Source organism: Athene cunicularia (genome assembly GCF_003259725.1).
Source record: "Athene cunicularia isolate RWA chromosome 26 unlocalized genomic scaffold, athCun1 chr26_part1, whole genome shotgun sequence".
Lineage (NCBI taxonomy): Eukaryota > Metazoa > Chordata > Aves > Strigiformes > Strigidae > Athene > Athene cunicularia.
The window spans coordinates 1,262,062-1,278,254 of record NW_020799136.1 but is presented as its reverse complement, the minus strand read 5'-3'; the positions used below and the strand labels follow the sequence as shown (position 1 = coordinate 1,278,254).

The 16,193-nt window shown below is 57.3% G+C and overlaps 2 protein-coding genes across 2 annotated transcripts in view; one reads left to right on the top strand and one right to left on the bottom strand.

Moving 5' to 3' along the window:
- The window catches only part of RHEX (regulator of hemoglobinization and erythroid cell expansion), a 4,640-nt gene extending 1,691 nt beyond the window's left edge, over positions 1-2,949 (bottom strand). Inside the window, exons 1-2 of the mRNA XM_026864103.1 lie at positions 2,905-2,949; positions 1,830-1,989 (exon numbers count right to left, since the gene is read on the bottom strand). Of these exons, the coding sequence (XP_026719904.1) occupies positions 1,830-1,989; positions 2,905-2,949 (205 nt within the window). The remainder of the gene's footprint in view (positions 1-1,829; positions 1,990-2,904) is intronic.
- Positions 2,950-6,480: 3,531 nt separating this feature from the next.
- Positions 6,481-10,181, top strand: CTSE (cathepsin E). The gene is made up of 8 exons (XM_026864218.1): positions 6,481-6,588; positions 7,335-7,452; positions 8,326-8,444; positions 8,540-8,739; positions 8,998-9,120; positions 9,214-9,355; positions 9,463-9,561; positions 9,785-10,181. Exons 1-8 carry the CDS (start codon positions 6,520-6,522, stop codon positions 9,947-9,949), a joined length of 1,035 nt encoding a protein of 344 aa, XP_026720019.1. The 5' UTR covers positions 6,481-6,519; the 3' UTR covers positions 9,950-10,181.
- Positions 10,182-16,193: the final 6,012 nt, after the last annotated feature.

Here is a 16,193-nt window from a genome sequence, read left to right as displayed (position 1 = left end):
GCGAAGCGTTGGAGGTCTCGGGGTTGGGCGGCGGGGGTGTCAGAGAGACGCAGCTAGCCCTGGTGGCGATCAACCAAAATGGTCCCATTGAGCTTCGCGCTGCTCCACATCACCTGAAGGTCAGGCTCGCCACTCGCAAGCGGTGGGTTGACATTGTGGATGTAAAATAAAGGCACCCAGGCTTCCCCCTCGCTGTCGGTGCGAGTCCTTCTCACACCCTTCACCCAGCCACAGACTCTCCCTCCCGTTATCACTGAGCTTAATGGTTCTATAAGCTGCTGCCTCGGTCGTATCTGATACGGGGCTGGAGCTTCTGGGCTCCACCGCAGCGCTGATTGTAACAAGAACTGAAATCTATTCTTTAAATTGCTTTAAATTGCTTTAAAGATTGCTTTAATCCTCTCTCTCTCTCTTTTTTTTTTTTTTTAACCCACAAAAAAAAATTTGATAAGTATAATCTGGAAAAAACAAAAACAAAAACAAAACAAAAAACAAACAAACAAACAAACAAAAAAACCCCAACCAAAACCCAAAACATGGAAGAAAATAACAAAAAGAACACCACAGGTTTGGCGTCAGGATTTTGTATCAGTCAAGATCCAGGCAGAAAGACCGGGGGGGGCCTTCAACACCTCTGCATTTGAAGCACCTTGGATTTAATTTTAAGCGAGCGCTTCAATCTTGTTGCAGTCAAGGGGACATGAGGCACAATAATCAGAAAAAGCAGAGCCTGAACTGGGCCCCTTGGCTTGCGACTTTTATCCCTGATACTGAAGAGATTTATGATAATGGACAGCAATCGGGGGCATTCATTTGGTGAGGCTTCACTTGCAAAAAATCACTTTAAATTTTCACTCAACGCCTCTATGCTCACTGTTTATAAACGGCTAACATAGGGAGGTATCTCCAGCTAAAGCTTCGATACGATGATTCAAGGAGCCATAATAATATGTCCGATAGACTGATAGACAGATTGATAGTCAGAGCCGAGGCGTTATCCATCCTATGGATCAGATTCTATAATTTCCTCTGTGACACATCGCCCAGAGTAATTCATCAAAAGTCTTTCCGATAGCCCCATCAATCTCCTGCGAAACTCCACTTACCCAAACAGTTTGGCAACTGCCAAGCTAAAAGTCCATTTCTTGCCGGAATTTTCCCCCTCCCTTGTTGAACTGATCTGTCCCCAAATATCCCTCAAATGGCTGTCACTTAAATGGTTCATTTCCTATTGCGGGGCAAGAGATGCTGCTGCAGCTGATAACAATCTGAAAAATGAGCTGTTCAAAAGGAAATTGCAAAATAAGACCCAAATCCAAATATCAGCAGCAGGCAGCTTCTTCGCCGAGATGGGGCATGGCGAGATCGAAGAGATGATACACATACGCATATTGAAATATCTATTTTGAAGATAACAGCCAGTAAGATGCTGGCAGCACGCGTACTTTTTTTTTGGCGTATCAGTAAACTTGCTGTGAGGCTCCCTCCCTCTAGGCCCCAGGATATTAACCCTTTCTCAAGCCAGATGCCCCGCTGAAGTCGAGGCTCGTGAAGAGCTCCTCCGTGACTAGACACCAAGCAGTGATTTTAAGACGCCTGCTCTCAATCTAAAGGTACGCAAAATCAGGGGGAACGCCGCCGATTGTTGGAATCCCGTTTGAGTCAGGCCTTGCTGCCCCAGATGAAGGCTAAAGCCCAGGCTGGGTGCGACAAGCCTGCGGGCATCCCTCGGACGCGGGCACCAAACCCAGCTCTCCCTCCGACGAACGACCGTTCCGCCTTCCGAGGCACCGCGGGCCGGTGGAGGGCAAAATCCAACGGTGCTTTACCTGGGGGGGCAGAGCTCTCCGCGCCTTCCCTTTCCTGCAGGACCGGGGCAGCCGGGGCCTTGGGGGCAGGAGGAATTAAGGACGTTTCGGCAGCATTTTCGGTGGCCGCGCAGCCGCAGGGGTCCGGAGCGCAGAGCTCGGTGCCGGATGCGGTCTCGCTCTACCCCAATGGCGATGGCCGGAACGAGCCCACATGAGGTTCCATGACGCTTCCCCTCTGTCAAACGGCTCATTTAAATATATTTGGGTGTTTCTCTGCTGTTCTGCACCCGCTTCTGATCCAGGGTTGGGGATGCTCTATCCCCCCCTGCCCCGGGCGACTCTCCTGGGAGGTGTCTTGCTCTGACAAGATGGGGGCCCTTGCTCCATTTTCCAGCAGTTTTGTGCTAAAATGAAGCTGGAGCAAAGTGGTCCCCAAGGGCAGAGAGCTCTGCTCGGCAGCAGCAGGGCTGGCTCAGCCCCAAGCAGTTCAGCTGCCACTGAAAAAAAGTGCTCTGGGTGCTTCCAAGTAAAAGAATTCTACACATTTTAAATTTACATTTAAATTTACTTCTACACATTTTAAATAAAACATTTCAAATCATAAGGGACGCAGTCCCAGAGCCTGGCATGGCTTGGTGTCTGCTGGGAGCGAATGGGCCTCCCTCTACCTGCCCGTTTTCTGGGAAAATGTTCTGGTCAGTAGTAACTTGCAGCATCGCTTAGTAACAGCGGGGTGCAAGCGGCAGGCTGGCACACCCGCTCCCGTCGCTTCACAGCAGATTTGTGGGGGGAGTGTGGGGGGAGTGTGGGGCCACTGCTGCTGCGGAGTTGGTTTTGCAGCTCTCACACCAAGCAGAGGTTTGGTGCTGGGGATGCCCCGCGGCAGCCCGACCTCTCTTGTGCTTCTTCCCGGGCAGGAGATGGGCAGGGAGCGAGGGACCCCCCTTCTCACAAGGTCCCTGGCTCATGGGGATGGTGCTCGCTGGCGTTTAAACATCCCCATCGTCCCCATGTTCCCATAGCAACCCTCTCCCGGAGAGATAACATCCCAGCATCTCGGTGAATCCCCCAGCGCCTGCAAAGCACAACTTACCCCCAGGTGCCAAGCGCCGTCGGGGTTCACTCCCAGGAGCTGCATCGTGAGTTGGGGTCCCCTGCCAGGTCCCCGTCGTGGGCCAGTCGCTGCCACTTTTCCCCCCATCCCCTGGGAGCGCAGGGACCAGCATCCATCAGCTCCATCACATTTTACTCCTGCTCTACCCACAGCTTCTGTGCCACGGGTAAATATTTAACTGAAGCTTGCTTGGTTTTATTTAATTTTTTTTTTTTAAAGTGAGTGTTTGCTATTGCAGGGTTTCACTCTTTCAAGTGCTCAGTGATGTATAAACAGATTAACAGGTGGAAGAAGCATTTGATAAAAAGAGAGAAGAGAAAAAAAAAAAAAGGCTTTTCAGAAAAACGTTACTTGGGCGCGATTTGAATCAGTCAGAGCTAATCATGAAAGTGGCAAAACTAAAGGAAATATATAAAAAAAGAACACAGATAACTTATTTTTAGCCTGAAAGCAGGGCTTAAACTGAGTAGAGCATGGTTTCCGTGTAAGGTCTATAACCTATTGCTAACGTGTCTGAGGGCAAGCGTGTGAAGCTGGATGGGGTAAGATACGACAGCTGGTGCCTGGGAGCAGAACAGGGCTGGATACGGGCTGGATATTCCGTACAAGACCCGGGACGTTCCAGTAGCTGGCAGTCACGTTGCGTTACATTTCCACTGACTGTAAGCGCTTTTTCTGCCGTTTTATTAACAAGGCGGATTCAAAGGCCCCCAGTCTTACAAATAATTCTGCACGTCGAACTCCGTCACTCCGGGCTCTCTCCGCCGTAAAGACAGCACGGATGCCCCAGGCACAGGCAGGGATGGGCAGTGCCACGGCTGCCCTGTGCCCCGGTGAGGGGCACCGTGTGTTGAAAACGCTGCAGCTCTCCCACCTGCGTGTGCAGGGCATTGCAAAATCGAGGTACAGCTGGAAGTATGAAACAAAGCCTTTTTTTTCCCCCCAATTTTCTGGGCAAATGCAACTGAGTCTTCCATCGGGTGCTGAGAGAAAAAAAAAAAAAAAAATTTGTTCGACTTGAAATAAAAATTTTGATTTACCTTTAGGAGCTTGGAGTTTTAAAATTACTTTTAAAACAACTCGACAAAAGTAGAAATAGATTGGCTTCCCCTCAAAAAATTTCTAAATGAAAGGTTTGGCCTCGTTATTTCTTTCGTCTTCTTCTGTTAACGCTGAATCTCCTGTCATCAGTTTGAAGATTATTATGATCCAGCTGGGGATCTTTTCCACTAAATAAACTATTTCTCTTGAGCTATTTCCCTTCTCTTTAGCACAGCTCATGCTCACGTTTATCTCGGAAGCCCAACGACCCTTCAGGCTGGATTTTCTTACAGGATTTTCAGGTTATAAACCATGTCCATAACAATCGACTTGCTGCTTTCAGCTAATCTGGCACTTGCTGCAGTTGCTTTTATTTTAGGAAGGTTGGTTTTGTTTTTTTTTAAATCCCTTCTATGAATATATGATTAGGACAAGAAGGGAGGCCAGTACATTAAACTGCATCTTAAAAGGGAAATAGATGATAACTTTGCATAAAAGCTACTCAGTGAAAAATACTGCAGCTACCAACCCGGGCATGGGGAAATGCAGGGAATTTGCATCCGAATTGTTGGAAGTGGCTGCATCTGCCATGCACATCGACTCCACCGTGCCCCACGTCTCCTCGCTCACACCCAAGGAACCATTGGTAAGATATTTTTTTTTTAAGGTTAAGCTCCCTGCGAATCCAGGGAGAGGAGGAGCCCGGCAGCATCTCCCAGGGATGGAGACCCAAGACAGCCACTAACAGGAGACACAGCTCGGCTCTTTCTCAGGCCACCCCCCATTAGCTGGGAGCTGTGCCTCGCAGAGAGGGACTTGTAATTTCCCAGGGCGAGGACTTCAATTAGATAAAATAGACTAAAAAGGATAAATGGAAAATTGATTAGCACAGTGGTAAGGGTAGAAACCCCGTTAATTACATGAACAGAGCCATCAACATGGGAAACGGCCCCAAAGGCGACGCGGCACCATCACAAACCTTCGGCCGCGTGTCTGAGAGATGGTGGCAGCAAGAAAAAACCCTCGCCTCCCCCCGACTCGCCTCCCCTCCGGATCTGAAGGCTTTATTTGTTCACCAGCATTTTTTATTTGCATTCAGAGGGGCTTAATGAGACGGCCGTCCTGGGTTAAACAAAACTCAGCCACTGGGGAAGAGCCCATTAGCGGCTGTAAAGCGACATGTAACTGTCTCCCGTCCAAAGCCGCTTCTTCCCGACCGTGCTTTGATGGCACTGACTGCTATTTGAAAGGAAAAGTTGCAGATTCCTGAACAGTTCATCACTGCTAATTAGTCTTTACCTTTTAAAGTTTGTTCAGCAGCTGCCTCACGCTACAAACACGTCCTCTTCCTGCACCTCCCTGCAGCAGCAGGGGTGTGGGGCACCCCATGGAAAGGGGAAACGCTCCCCTGGAGCATTTTGGGGGGCTCTGTGATTTCCAGTGGATCAGGAGCCGGTGTTGGGGTGCAGACCTCATCCTGCTCCTGCTACGGAACCTTCGCTGCCCCCAAAAGCAGCCGCCACAGCCCCCCTTGCCCAGCGCCCTGCAGGTCCCCACGTGCCGCCCCGATCCACCGCCACCAGCCCCTCGCCCACAAAACCAAACGTGACCCCGGTGCCCTCGCTCTGCCTCGCCTGGGACGTGGCCAGTGATTCATTCCTGCTGCCAAAGCCCTGTGTTGACACTGAAAGGGGTGTTATCGCAGCTGCGCCGGGGCCAGGGTGTACCTGTGGGTATAAGAACAACGCCACGGCGCTGCCCGCACCCGCAGAGCCCAGCCCTGCTGCCGACATGAAGCGCCTCCTCCTCCTCGCCGTGCTCTGCCTCTCCCTGGCCAGCACTTTGAAAAGGTAAGGGGGTCCCCAGAGTGCACCCCAGCTCCCCGGGCTCTCAGAGAGGCTGCGCTCCCGGGGTCCTGCCAGCGCCGAGCGCGGCAGCGGTGACCGGGCAGAGCTGAGCTCCCCGGGACGGACACCGGCGTGCGGGGACACGTGGTGACTTTGCTGGTTTGCTCCCGTCGGTCCATCGTCTCCGTGGCCGTGTCCATCCCTCTGGGCAGAGCCCAGCACTGCGCCGAGGGCTGCAGATGAGCCGCCGGCCGCAGCCGAGGCCTGGGCAAGCAGATGGGGCAGAAAACGTGAATTCACCGTGGCCCTGGTCCCGCCTCCCACCTGAAGGTCCTTTTCCATCAGTCACGTTGAGCTCCTGCCCATCCCATCACCACGAGCAGGCCTGCGTTGGGGCGTGCATGACCTCCCGCCAGCTTCGCCCTCCATTTGCTCTCCTAAACCAGATTGAGTCCCCTCATTTTGCTGTGCCTCGGCTGGAAAGGGTTGCAGTGGGGGATGCAGGGAAGCAGGCTCTGGACCTGCATCCCGGTGGTGCTGGGACCCCCAGGGCGGAGATGGGGGTTGTGGGACATCAGCAACACCCCAGGCGAGTGACCAGGACCCTTGTTCCCCCAGGGTGAACCTGGTGCGGCACCGCTCCCTGCGGAAGCTGCTGCGGGACCGTGGGCAACTCTCCCACTTCTGGAAAGCCCACGGGCTCGACATGGTCCAGTACAGCGAGGACTGCAACGCCTTCACGGAGGCCAACGAGCCCCTCATCAACTACCTGGACGTAAGCGTGATGGCACGGAGGGCTAGGGGGTGCCGAGTCCCAGCAGCGTGCCACAGACACCCCAAAACACATCAGTTTCCATGAGTGGTCCCCAATGCCCAGATGCTTCCCATAAAGCCCACAGCGGCTAACGGAGCCCGTGGCCCAGCGTGCCAGGGCTTACTGCCTGCCTGCTCCTGCCTGGTCCTTTGTTCCCAGGAATGTGACAATGAGAGGGGACAAGGGAGCACATTCAGAGCAGGCGCTGCCAGCCCTCTCCCTGCCCGCTGCGCTCCCCGAGCCTGCAGTGCTCTCGGGCACGTGGCCAGCAGACAGATTTCCTCCAAAACACGTATCACACGCATCGGAGAAGACCCCCACCATGAAGGACCCGGAGCTGGGGGTGGCGGGTGTTCCCCAGGCTCTTCCCATTCCCCACAGCGTGAGGGTCCTGTCCCCAGAGCCCCTTCCACTGCCACATCCCAGTGATGAGGGTCCCCTCGGGGCCTGCCCTTCCCGCTGACCCCAGCAGGAAGAGGATGGTGCCCACGCCAACTGTCTTCCCTGTTGTTCTCAGCTTGCCTTGTTGTTCCTTAAATATCTGGCTCCTTTATTCACCTGGCACGATGTGGCCATGACAGACCAAACGCTGTCCCGGTGCCAGCCACCCCCCCCCGCCCCGAACCCCTCTGCAGACACCCGGGCACAGGCTCCCCTTTGCCAGGATTTCTCGGCGTGCCGGCAGCTCACGGCTCCGCTCTTTCCAGATGGAGTATTTCGGGCAGATCTCCATCGGGACCCCTCCTCAGAACTTCACTGTGATATTCGACACGGGCTCCTCCAACCTCTGGGTGCCGTCCGTCTACTGCGTCAGCAAAGCCTGCGGTGAGTAGGGGCTCCCCGACCGACTGTCCCCCACCAAGCCGGCTCTGTGGGACCCTGGGTGACCCCCCTGGGCTGGCCCAGAGAGGCTGTGGGGCCGCAAGCACACAGCCCAGGGACCTCAGGGGGACGTCCCCACCCAGCTGAGTCCCCTGAAGCACACGGATAGCAGAAATCTGGGCGCGGGGGGAGCCTCAGCGGGTTTGCTCAGGGGCAGACAGCGATCACACCACCAGCACCCAGCACCATCAGCCCACCGGAGATATCGGACATGATCTTTAGGCCGTTCTTGTGGGAGAGCCTTTAAACAAACACGCAAAGATGATAGCGCATAATAGAGCTTGTCAGCAAGGGGCTGGGTGGCAGGAACAAGGCGGGCACAGAGAGCACGGCACGGCTCCGGGCTGCCTGCCCAGGGGCTCGGCGGGTGACAAGCACTGGGCTTGTTCAGGCCGTCAGCGATAAGCCAGACCTGGCAAGTCCAGCCCTGCTGTCCCGGGACACAGAGCATCTCTGAGCAGCCTCCAGGCTCCTCAGGTGCTTCCAACAAAGCCCAAGGCGGGTTGGGGAAAACACAGCAGTGCCCGTGGGGCTGCTTCTGTCTGTGAAACAGGAACAGCGCTGTCGATCTTCAGGTCCCCTTAGCCAACCTCACACCTTTCAGGCAGATTGAAACGGGGTAAGTTTGATCCCTCCTCAGCAGGCCATGGTGGCCCGCTGCCTCGTGAGCAGCCCTTTCCCCACACGGGCGTTTCGGCGATGCCACGTCACCACACCGGTTTGCTCCGAGGCCACGGGCCGTGGCGGGGGCTCCTGGCATCTGTGGCCACACAGATAAAAATAATTTCTGCTGACAGCTCCCATCTCCTTCCCCAGCTGAGCACATCAAATTTCAGCCATCCCAGTCCAGCACGTACCAGGCGATAGGGACCCCCTTTTCCATCCAGTACGGGACCGGCAGTTTGACTGGGGTCATTGGATCTGACCAAGTAGTCGTGAGTCATCTTTGGCTTTTCCTGCTCTGGACAATGTGCCCGGGACGTGGCGACAGACTCAGCACCACCACGGAGCCTCCTCCTCCTCCCCGCAGGTCGAAGGCCTCACCGTGAGCAACCAGCAGTTTGCAGAGAGTGTCAGCGAGCCGGGAAAAGCCTTCCTGGACGCGGAGTTCGATGGGATCCTGGGGCTGGCTTACCCCTCGCTGGCTGTGGACGGGGTCACCCCTGTCTTTGACAACATGATGGCACAAAATCTGGTGGAGCTGCCCATGTTCTCTGTCTACCTGAGCACGTATGGACACGGCTTTGCTCTGGGCTTTTGCTTAGACTCTGGCATTGCTTTTAAGGGCGGGGGGTGCTGCTAAAATATGTTTTACCGAGATGGTAAAGGGGTTTTTCGGTACCACGCCGAGCATCACAGAACTCAGGCCTTATAGGAATACAGCAAATGACCTTAAGCCTTTGTGGGAAGTGAGTGGGTATAAATCCCCCCACTTGAAATGCAATGTGCAAAGGAAAAGAGAGGAAATCCTTCATGTCCTCCCTCCAGGAACCCCGAGTCCTCCCTGGGAGGAGAGCTGCTCTTCGGTGGCTTTGACCCCTCTCGTTTCACAGGGACCCTGAACTGGGTGCCGGTCACCCAGCAAGGGTACTGGCAGATCCAGCTGGACAAGTGAGTGGTGCTGGGCAGGGAGGGAAGTGTTGGGCTGGGGCAGGGTAGCAGGACAAGTCCCTCCTGGTCCTTCTCTCCTTCCTCCTCCTCCAGCATCCAGCTGGGTGGGACAGTGACTTTCTGCGTGAACGGCTGCCAGGCCATCGTGGACACTGGGACGTCGCTCATCACAGGTCCCACCAAGGACATAAAACAATTGCAAAGCTCTATTGGTGCCACACCTGTGGACGGAGAGGTGAGAGCGAGGGTGGGGAAGGGGGGGGGCAAAGCCCTGGGACCCCCAGTTTGCCAGAAGGGACGTCCCGTGGAGCAGCACCGCTGAGCTGCCCGGCTGTTTCGCAGTACGCCGTGGAGTGCAGCAACCTCAACGTGATGCCCGACGTGACCTTCACCATCAACGGGCTCCCCTACACGCTCGGCGCCCAGGCCTACACCCTCATGGTACGGCTCCAGCTCCACCGGCAACCCCCTCCCAATTCCCAATGGCTCCGGAGACAGAGGTGGCCCAGAGCCACCCCTGGAGCTGAGCCAGGAGTCCCAGTGGGTGACAAGCCCCGCTGCTTCGTGCACGAGGCTCTCGGCTCTCTTTGCACTATTCCCGTGTGCTCCCACGTGCACGAGGCTCTCGGCTCCATCCCCAAGCTTTGCACTTCTCCCCCTGCAGGAGTCCAGCGATGGCATGACCTTCTGCACCAGCGGCTTCCAGGGGATGGACATCCCCCCTCCCGCCGGACCCCTCTGGATTTTGGGCGACGTTTTCATCCGTCAGTTTTACTCCGTCTTTGACCGTGGCAATAACAGGGTGGGGTTGGCCCCCGCTGTCCCTTAGGGCTGTGGCATCCTGTGCAGCAGGAGGAGAATCGAGCCACGGGGCTGCTGCCCTCCGGCAGGGCAGGGGCTTTCGCCGCTGCACAGTGTCCCTGGAGGTGATGAAGACACTCGGGGACCGCGGCTGAAGAGCCCGGCAGAAGTTTAGTCCGTGCCAGGAAACCATTTCATAACGAATATAAAAACGTCCTGAGCAGGTCTGTGATCTGCTTCGCAGATTCTCGTTTTTTAAACACGGGTCGATAAAAGCTTTAATAAAACGAAACCTGCCATGCTTGTGTTGATTAGCACAACAGCAATCCTGCGAATCTCAGCTGGGTTTCACAGGGGTGTTAAATCCTCCCTGCCTGGACCTTGCCCTCCTCCCCAGCGAGCCAAAGCATCCGTGCAGCCGGGGCACGGCCAGGGCTGTGTGCCCGGTGTTACCGGATTTTCCCTGCTCTTGGGGGAGCCTTGACGGTGCAGGAGATGCTGGATCTGAAAGGTCAGCTTCCCTGGTCCTTAGCTGGGATTTCCACATGAGCAGACGAGGACACTTTGCCCAGGTAGAGCAGAAAGTCCCCGGAGGTGGCCGTGGGCATCCCCGAGCTCCCCGTGAGCGCGATGGCTGCAGGCAGGGGCAGGGCAGGGGCCGGGGGAGCAGCGAGTTCACTGGGAAAATGTGTCGCTTCCACGGGCTGAGCTGGTGCTGGCAACGAAGAAGATAACAAGGAGACTGGCGAGACCCTGGGGCTCTTTCTGTGCCACAAAACTCCTGAAAAAAACAGTGATTTCCAATGAGTTTTGCTTTGATCCTCCAGGGCACTTGAAAACCAATGTGGTTGGTGGCTGCTGGAAGCAAGAGGGGGCAAACCAGTGGTGTGGTGCCAAGGAGCCAGTGGCCACGGGCTGGGCTGGCTCAGGGTGGGGGTCTGGGGGGGGCTGCTGGTCTCGGGGCTCCCCGGGAGCCACCACAGTGCATGTGACTTGCTGATGACGTGAGGGATGCGGGAGAAAGGATGAGCAATCGTGGCTCATGCATGATGCATCCCGAGACACGCATGGAAGGCAGCGAGAAAGGGAAGCACAGAGAGGGGTTATTTTTATCCGTGCCTCTGTGATGTTTTCCTGAAGCAAGGCCCTGCAGTGGGCTCCGAGGTGCCGGGGTCCCCGTGGCCAGGGCTGGGCTTTGCAGCTGCTGTATCTTTCCCAAACTGGAGCAGACTTCAGGGTTGGGTCTGAGAGCGCTGGAAAAATTCAGATCTGGTTGTAGACTTGGCAGCTCAGCCTTGTGGTTTGCAATAAAAGAAACTATCTGCCTTATTCAGAAACACTGACGGTGCCACTGTGTGGTTTCTGTAACTGGTTCCTGTATTGACTTCACCTCGGCTGTGCTTTCCCCAGGCACTGGGAAGATAAGGTGCAGGGGCAGCTGCACAAAGGTCTCCTCTCCCTCCTCCAGCTTAACTCTTAGCACGCCAAGGTGCTGCTGGGTGCATCACTGCAGGCGTAGGCAGGGGGGGGAGCATCCAGCTTCCCAGCACAACAAGGAGCCACCCAGTGTCCCTGAACACTGGCCAGCAGCGGGAGGTGGCCTGGCTTGGATTTGACCCCAGAGCATCCCGTGTCTGCTTGGCAGGTTTTGGGTGGTTCTCTCCAGTCCTCCTCCCGGTGCCTGCCCGATGCTCAGGAGATGCTGAGCGTCCCAATAAGGAGCAACACGGCTCCCGCTGTCCCCCGGGAAGCAGAAGTGGCCGAAGAGCTGTAGGGAACAGTTTAGTCACTTGGATGCCTTTTGCTTTCTTCCCCTTCCCTCACTCTCACCGCCCTTGAGCCTCGCCGCAGGGAACAGCCCGTCCCGTCCTTGCCCACGTGAGCCTTTCCTCTGGCCGTGGCAGTCCTGTGTTTCGTTGTCTCCTAGCTGCAAGATCTTCCTCATAGTCACAGGGCACAAACCCCAAGCTTTTTTCCTCAGAATTGCTGACTTGGTGAAGCAATCGGGACAGGATTGTAGCTGTGGTTGCAGGAGCTGCTGAGCAATATCTTAGCCGTCATCTCCTCTACACCACCACTCCCGCTGCCGCCTTCTGGGGTAAAACTCACACGGTGAGTGGTAAGAAGAGCAGAAGCTTTGGGAAAATCCTTTTTCTTGTGAAATAAAACAAAAGCTGGACCTGGGGCTGAGCCCAGGCTGGGCATCCCGATGGGTACAACCCCTCCTGCCCAAAAGCAGAAGTGGCTGTCGGCATTGTCTGTAGCAACACAACCGCAAGCCCCATCCCCACCGGCGTGGAGAGGCATCGATCATCTGACTGGGTGAGCAACCTCCGTCCCACCGGGCTTGGAGGGGCATGTGGAGAGGAACAAGGGCAGACGTAGCCAGGGCGGGAGGCTGGGCAACTGTCTGGCTGCAAGGGCAAAGGTAAAGAAGCAGCACAATGAAAATAGGCTGAAAACAGGGATTAGGAGAGAGCTGCTCCAGGCAGACATCAGCCTCTTACCCACCTCTGGTGAGAACTGGCTCAGGTGCTTCTCCTGTCTCAACCCAGCTTCTCCCCACGCTTGCCCCGTGGGGGGAAAAACAGATTTTTCTGGCCAGACAGGTCCCAGAATTACACCTGGGAAGGAGGAGAAGGGTTTGTCCTGCTGAGTGCAGCGATATTCCCTGAGATCCCATAAGGGATGTCTACAGGAAAAAATCTACAAAAATGAGGGCAACCAGTAGAAATCAAGAGCTGGTGGCCTTGGAGGGGCCCACGTGCAGGGATGCAGGGGGACCCCCAGGTCCCTGGGTCCCTCCGAGACCACCAGTGGTTGTTGTTCAGGGTGAGTGAGCCAGGAGGATTCAGAGACGGGGGGACACCCCGCTCCCAGTGCAAACCCCAAATCCTGTCAAACGCTGGCCAGAGGCTCAGGACCTGTCCTTGCACGGCGGGGAGCACAGCTCTGCCTCTGCAGCCATGGCCAAGTGGGTTTTCCTGTGCCAAAGAGCCATGGCCACTGGCTCGATGCTCGGAGAGATGCCCAGGGGCTTCCTCGGTTGCTCCATGGTGGCAGAGAGATCCCCAAAATCCCACCTGAGGGTTGGACACATTATCCTCCAGGAGCTGCCACCAGCTCTGGGTACTGGGGCTCCCATCCTGACGTCGTCCCCTCCTTTTGGGGTGCTTGTGGGACGCTGGGCTTGACCGTGGGTGCTGGGTGGGGATTGCAGGGATGTGGCACAGTGTACCGAGGGGCTGCAAACGCTCCTGCTTCCCACCCTGCCCCTCTCCTGCCTGCAAAAGGAGACAAAGCAGCGCCCACAGCCCCCTCAAAGGGACCCCTCCCATGTGCTCCCCCCTTCTGCCAGACTAAGCCCCCAGCCCCACCTCGCCTGCCACTGTCCCCCCGCTGTCCCCAGCTCCTGAAGATGTTTATCCCATTTGTGCCATGCTATCGGAGCTGCCTGAGGTCCAGGGTGGCTCCCGCAGGCTCCAGGGATGCCGCTGATCGTCCCGCCAGGGTGTTCTCAGCCCTAAATAATCCCGTGGCAGGAACGCAGATGAAGGGTCAGCAGGAGGTGGGTAAAAGGTACCAGGGGATCCTGAGCAAGCGGAGAGGCCAAAAGTGAACCCCAAACCCCAGGGACTGAGGGGAGCTTTGTTCTCTTTCAGACCCCATGCCAGGGGGCAGCCGGCAGAGCCGAGAGAAATGCCCTGACACCCCAACACCCGCCCGCAGCTCTTCCGCCAGCTCCGGCAGGATCTCGGCCCCTTTCTGCTGATGTCACGACGCGGGGCCCCGCAGCCGCCTTCCCCGGGCGGTGAGCAGGCGGGAATCAGCGCCGGGGCTGGCCACCCTTCCCTGGATCCTCCTCTCTCGTCTCTTCCCTCCCCGGGACGCCGGCTGGAACAGAGCCGAGAGCCTTGGCCGCCCAGCAGACGGATGCCCCGGCAGGTGAGTGTGCTGCCCCCCGGCCCCCCCTGCCCCCCGGGCTGTGACCGAGACCGTGGCCGAGCGAGGGACCCCCGGAGCAACAACCAGTGGGCAAAAAGGTTGGGAAACTCCATTTTGAGTTTAAAGCTGCCTGGCCTCCGAGAAAGCTGGCAAAAGGACTGGAAAGTTTGTGCATGCTGAGACACGAGGCCCTGCCTGTGCCAAGGATGATGCCCATGGCCGGGCTGGGGGTGGCGGGGGGGGTGCAGGAGAGCCTGGACCCCAGGGCCGAGAGCTGCCCTGGCAGGGGCGATGTGCCAAGGGGGAACGGCGCAGGGCTGGCCAACGCATCGGGGAAAAATGCGGAGATGTGGCCGTCAGTAAGTGCTTCCATCTGCGCCTCGGCTGGTGCCGCGCCCGACGGGGCTGCGGAGACCACCGGAGGATGCTCGTCCCTGCCTGGGCATGGGGGCTGCTGGAGGCGCTTGGGGCTCCTGCTCCAGGGTGGCAGGCACAGAGCACGTGGGGAAACCAGGACGTGTTGGGGACGCAGGCTGCAGGGAGACTTTCGGGGTGCTCCTGGCCTGGGTGACATCCCTGGGTTGTGCTTGGGGCACCCAGGAAAGTCCAGCTGGCCGTGGTCTCCTTTAATAAATATAATTTTCACCAGAAGTCCCCGGTCTAGTGTCATGTTTAGGGGGAGGGATTGGACTTTAGAGAGAGAGGGAGAGGCAGGGAATTTTTTCACAGCAGCTTTTAATGGTGATGACTTGGTGCGGCGCAGCGGCGTGTCTGGACGTGCACTGGCACCTCGGGAGCTGGTGCAGGCGGTGACGTGGGCCAGGCTTGGCATGAGGGTTTCTGCCCCCACCGCTGCAGGGCGCTGGCACGGCGCGGACACGGCGCGGACACGGCGCATGCGGGGCCCTGGGACAGCCAGGGTGGGATGGGGAGAGGCTGTGGGGAGCAGCGGCTGCTCCCGCATCTCCGCCAGCACCACGGGGCTCTCTGGGAGCTGGTCCCATCCCCGCGGCTGGGTGACCCGCTTTTGCCCCACAGGGCCCGTCCATGGATGCCAGCAAGAAGGTGGATCTGAAGATAATTATCATCGGAGCTCTGGGGTAAGGAGTGGTGCTGGCCACGGGAGGGAAGCTCCATGTGTGCGCTGGCTGGGGAACCTGGGGGTGCGCAGCTGTGACCGACCGACCCCCTGAGCCCGGGTTCGCTGTGAAATCCTCACCCACATCCCTTCCCTCCTGCCAGCGTGGGCAAAACCTCCCTCCTGCACCAGTATGTGCACAAAACGTTTTACGAAGATTACCGCACCACGCTGGGCGCCAGCATCCTGACCAAGGTCGTGGCGGTGGACAACACCCCCCTGAAACTGCAGGTGAGCGGGGCTGGCACTGCCTGGGGTGCTCACCCCCATCCCACGGGCACGTGCGTCCCACCATGGCCTGCTGTCCCCAAACCTACTGGCGCGGGGCTGGATTTGCAGCAGCCCTGAGCACCCGTGAGCTGTACTGCAATCCCCACGTGAGGTTTGGGGGCTCAGCACTCCCTGAATCCGCTCCCCAGAGCTGCACGAAGCCCAGGGCTGCAAACACCCGCCCCACTCGTGTCGTGTGTCTGTACCTGTGCCCTTCTCTGCCCTAGATCTGGGACACGGGGGGACAGGAGCGATTCCGATCCATGGTGTCGACCTTTTACAAAGGCTCGGACGGCTGCATGCTGGCCTTCGACGTGACGGACAGGGAGTCCTTTGAGTCCCTGGACAACTGGAGAGATGACTTTCTGGAGAAAGTCATTCCAAGGGAGCAAGATTTCCCCATGGTTGTGCTGGGGAATAAAATAGACATCTGCGATCGCCAGGTGAGGGTGGAGGAGAGAGCAGGGCGCGGGGATTGGGACACTTCAGTGTGCAACGAGCACTGATCCTGCTGCAGAGCCGGCCCAGTCTCACACGAAACCTCCCGGGCGAGAGGCTGCTGGGCACCCGGTGCTGCCACAACCCCCCTGCCTCTTGGGGGGCATAAGCAGAGTCCCCCCACTGCCCTTTGCTGCAGGGATGAAGCTGCCTGCAGTGCCAGCATCCTGCCCTCACTCAGCGGTGCCTGGATGGGCGAGGAGGGTCCCCTCTGCCCCCTCCCCAGCAGCTGCGGGCGCTGTGGCTCCAACCTCCTTCCCCGCAGGTCCCCAAGGAAACTGCCGCAGCCTGGTGCAAGGAGAAAGACATCCCTTATTTTGAAGTCAGCGCCAAGAACAACATCAACGTTGCAGAGGCTTTCGAGACCCTCGCAAAGCAAGCGTTAACAACGGTCAGTCACCCCCCCAGAGCTGATCTGACA